The sequence below is a fragment of the Sinocyclocheilus grahami genome, unplaced genomic scaffold (genome assembly GCF_001515645.1).
Source record: "Sinocyclocheilus grahami isolate Dianchi unplaced genomic scaffold, SAMN03320097.WGS_v1.1 scaffold1408.1, whole genome shotgun sequence".
NCBI lineage: Eukaryota > Metazoa > Chordata > Actinopteri > Cypriniformes > Cyprinidae > Sinocyclocheilus > Sinocyclocheilus grahami.
Window position 1 is genome coordinate 225,535 of NW_015506587.1, and position 2,053 is coordinate 227,587.

At 35.8% G+C, this 2,053-nt stretch overlaps 1 protein-coding gene across 1 annotated transcript in view; it reads left to right on the forward strand.

Moving 5' to 3' along the window:
* The window catches only part of LOC107570040 (B-cell receptor CD22-like), an 11,367-nt gene that overhangs the window by 7,009 nt on the left and 2,305 nt on the right, over positions 1-2,053 (forward strand). Inside the window, exons 9-13 of the mRNA XM_016256234.1 lie at positions 642-750; positions 893-1,023; positions 1,095-1,152; positions 1,259-1,371; positions 1,527-1,581. Of these exons, the coding sequence (XP_016111720.1) occupies positions 642-750; positions 893-1,023; positions 1,095-1,152; positions 1,259-1,371; positions 1,527-1,581 (466 nt within the window). The remainder of the gene's footprint in view (positions 1-641; positions 751-892; positions 1,024-1,094; positions 1,153-1,258; positions 1,372-1,526; positions 1,582-2,053) is intronic.

Here is a 2,053-nt window from a genome sequence, read left to right on the forward strand (position 1 = left end):
TTTTTGCTTCAAATTTCGAAATTATACAATCCAGTTTAGATTAAAAACTGCTCATGTTGCATGTATGCAGCATCTTTGTTTGGATCATGATTAAAATGCAGTGGTTGCCTCTAATTTTAAAAGGAAAGAGCACAGACAAAGCCTTATTTTGTTTATATGAAGAGATTTATTTGATTTGTGTTACTTATTTATTTGATTTGGGGCTTGTTTTAAAATTTCAATGTAGTTTTGTTATTTATATTTACATTATATTTAAATTTTGTCATTTAGCAGAAGCTTCTATCCAAAGCGACTTACAAATGAGGACAATAGAAGCAGTCAAAACCAACAAAAGAGCAGTAATATGCGAGTGCTATGTTAGTATATTATTATAGTGTTATATTTCAATTTCACAAAGAAATGTGCAGCATTTTGTCCAAGCAATAATAAAAGGACACATTTAATTTATAATTTGTCTTAAATCTAACTTTGTTAAAAATAATAATAATAATAATAATCGTGAATCGAATCAAATCGTGAAATCAAAATCGTTAATCGAATCGAATCGTGAGTTGAGTGAATCGTTTCATCCCTAGTAGTTCTATTAGGTATTGAGTTTATAGTTGTCAGTTATTCCAATTATTGTGCTTGTTATTTTACAGGACTATCATCAAGGCAAGATCAGATCAGCAAAGTGGAGCAGATAATCCAATCTGCTTTTTTCCAGTATTCCTGTCACGCTCTTCTACAGTGGCAAACTTACTTTCATTGGTTATTTTACTTCTGTTTGTTTCGCAACTGGGCTAATTACAGTATACTGAAATCACCTTAATATGCATTTTTTTGAACAATCAAATATATATGTTTGCTTAAGACATAAATCCTGTTTTGTTTGGAATATTTAAACACTTAGGGATCACGTAATAATACCCAGGAAAATCTGTCAGTGGAGGGCATTCCTGATCTAGGTTATGGAAGGGTTAATCAATCACGTCCGACACCCCGTTCCCAAGATCCTACACGAGCACAGGACCTTAATCCAAGGTAATAGCAGCAGAACTGATGGAGACATCTGCTTTGTGCAATGAAATTAATTCATCTTTTTTTCTCTTAAGGCCGAAATCTAATATCCACACGGTGTATGCTGCCATTAAACTGCCACAAATGAAACAGGTGAGAGAATGTTGTATTTTAACAGGAGGTCATTGAAATAGGTCAATATCACAAACAACTGATGTTTTTATGCTTAGCAAGTTTTTTTGTTTTTTTTTTCTTACAGGGAAGACAGTCCCCCAAACAAAAAAAAACGGGATATATGGACAATGAAGCAGTTACATCTACCCTAAACTATGTCACTCTTGATTTCAAGGGACAAAATGAGCCAGATAAAAGGTAAAGCAGATAGGGAAAATGAAAATTTGAAGTCAAACACCGGTTAGAACTTTGTATTTATTATGAAATCAGGGGGAAAAGTACAATTTCCATGCTCATTTAAATATATGACAAATGCACTAACGATGCTTCTAAATGAATGATTGTGATTTTAGAGTACCTGAAGGTTCAGCAGTCTACGCTACGGTGTCAAAAAATAAGCAGACAACGGTAAGCCTTCTTCGGAATACGTTAGAATATTAAAAAGTTACACTGTGTAGTTTGTGGCCCTCTAGCACAGGGGTTTTCAACCCAGGGGGGCACCAGCACCTGTCAAGGGGGGCGCAGGCATCAGTTAATTCAGAGACGTTCCCTTGAGAATTTATGAATATGAGTTAACAAATCTTTAGCCATCCACTAGGGGGCAATCTGACTCCCACTGCTAGTCAACAGTTAGAGCAGAGTTGGCTCGAGTATCAGTCACGCTCAGTGTTGCCAAGTCCGTGGTTTTCCCGCGGAATTGGGCTACTTTAACACTTGCCGCGTTTTGTAGTTTTGGGATAGTTTTGAGTAGATGATTTACGATTAGCCGTGTCGGAAATCCAACCACTGATTGGTATGTTGTTATCTCAGAAACAGGCTCAGCCATCACATTGAATCAGGTAAACTGGTTATATATTTATGTTTCAGTATAATTACGCAC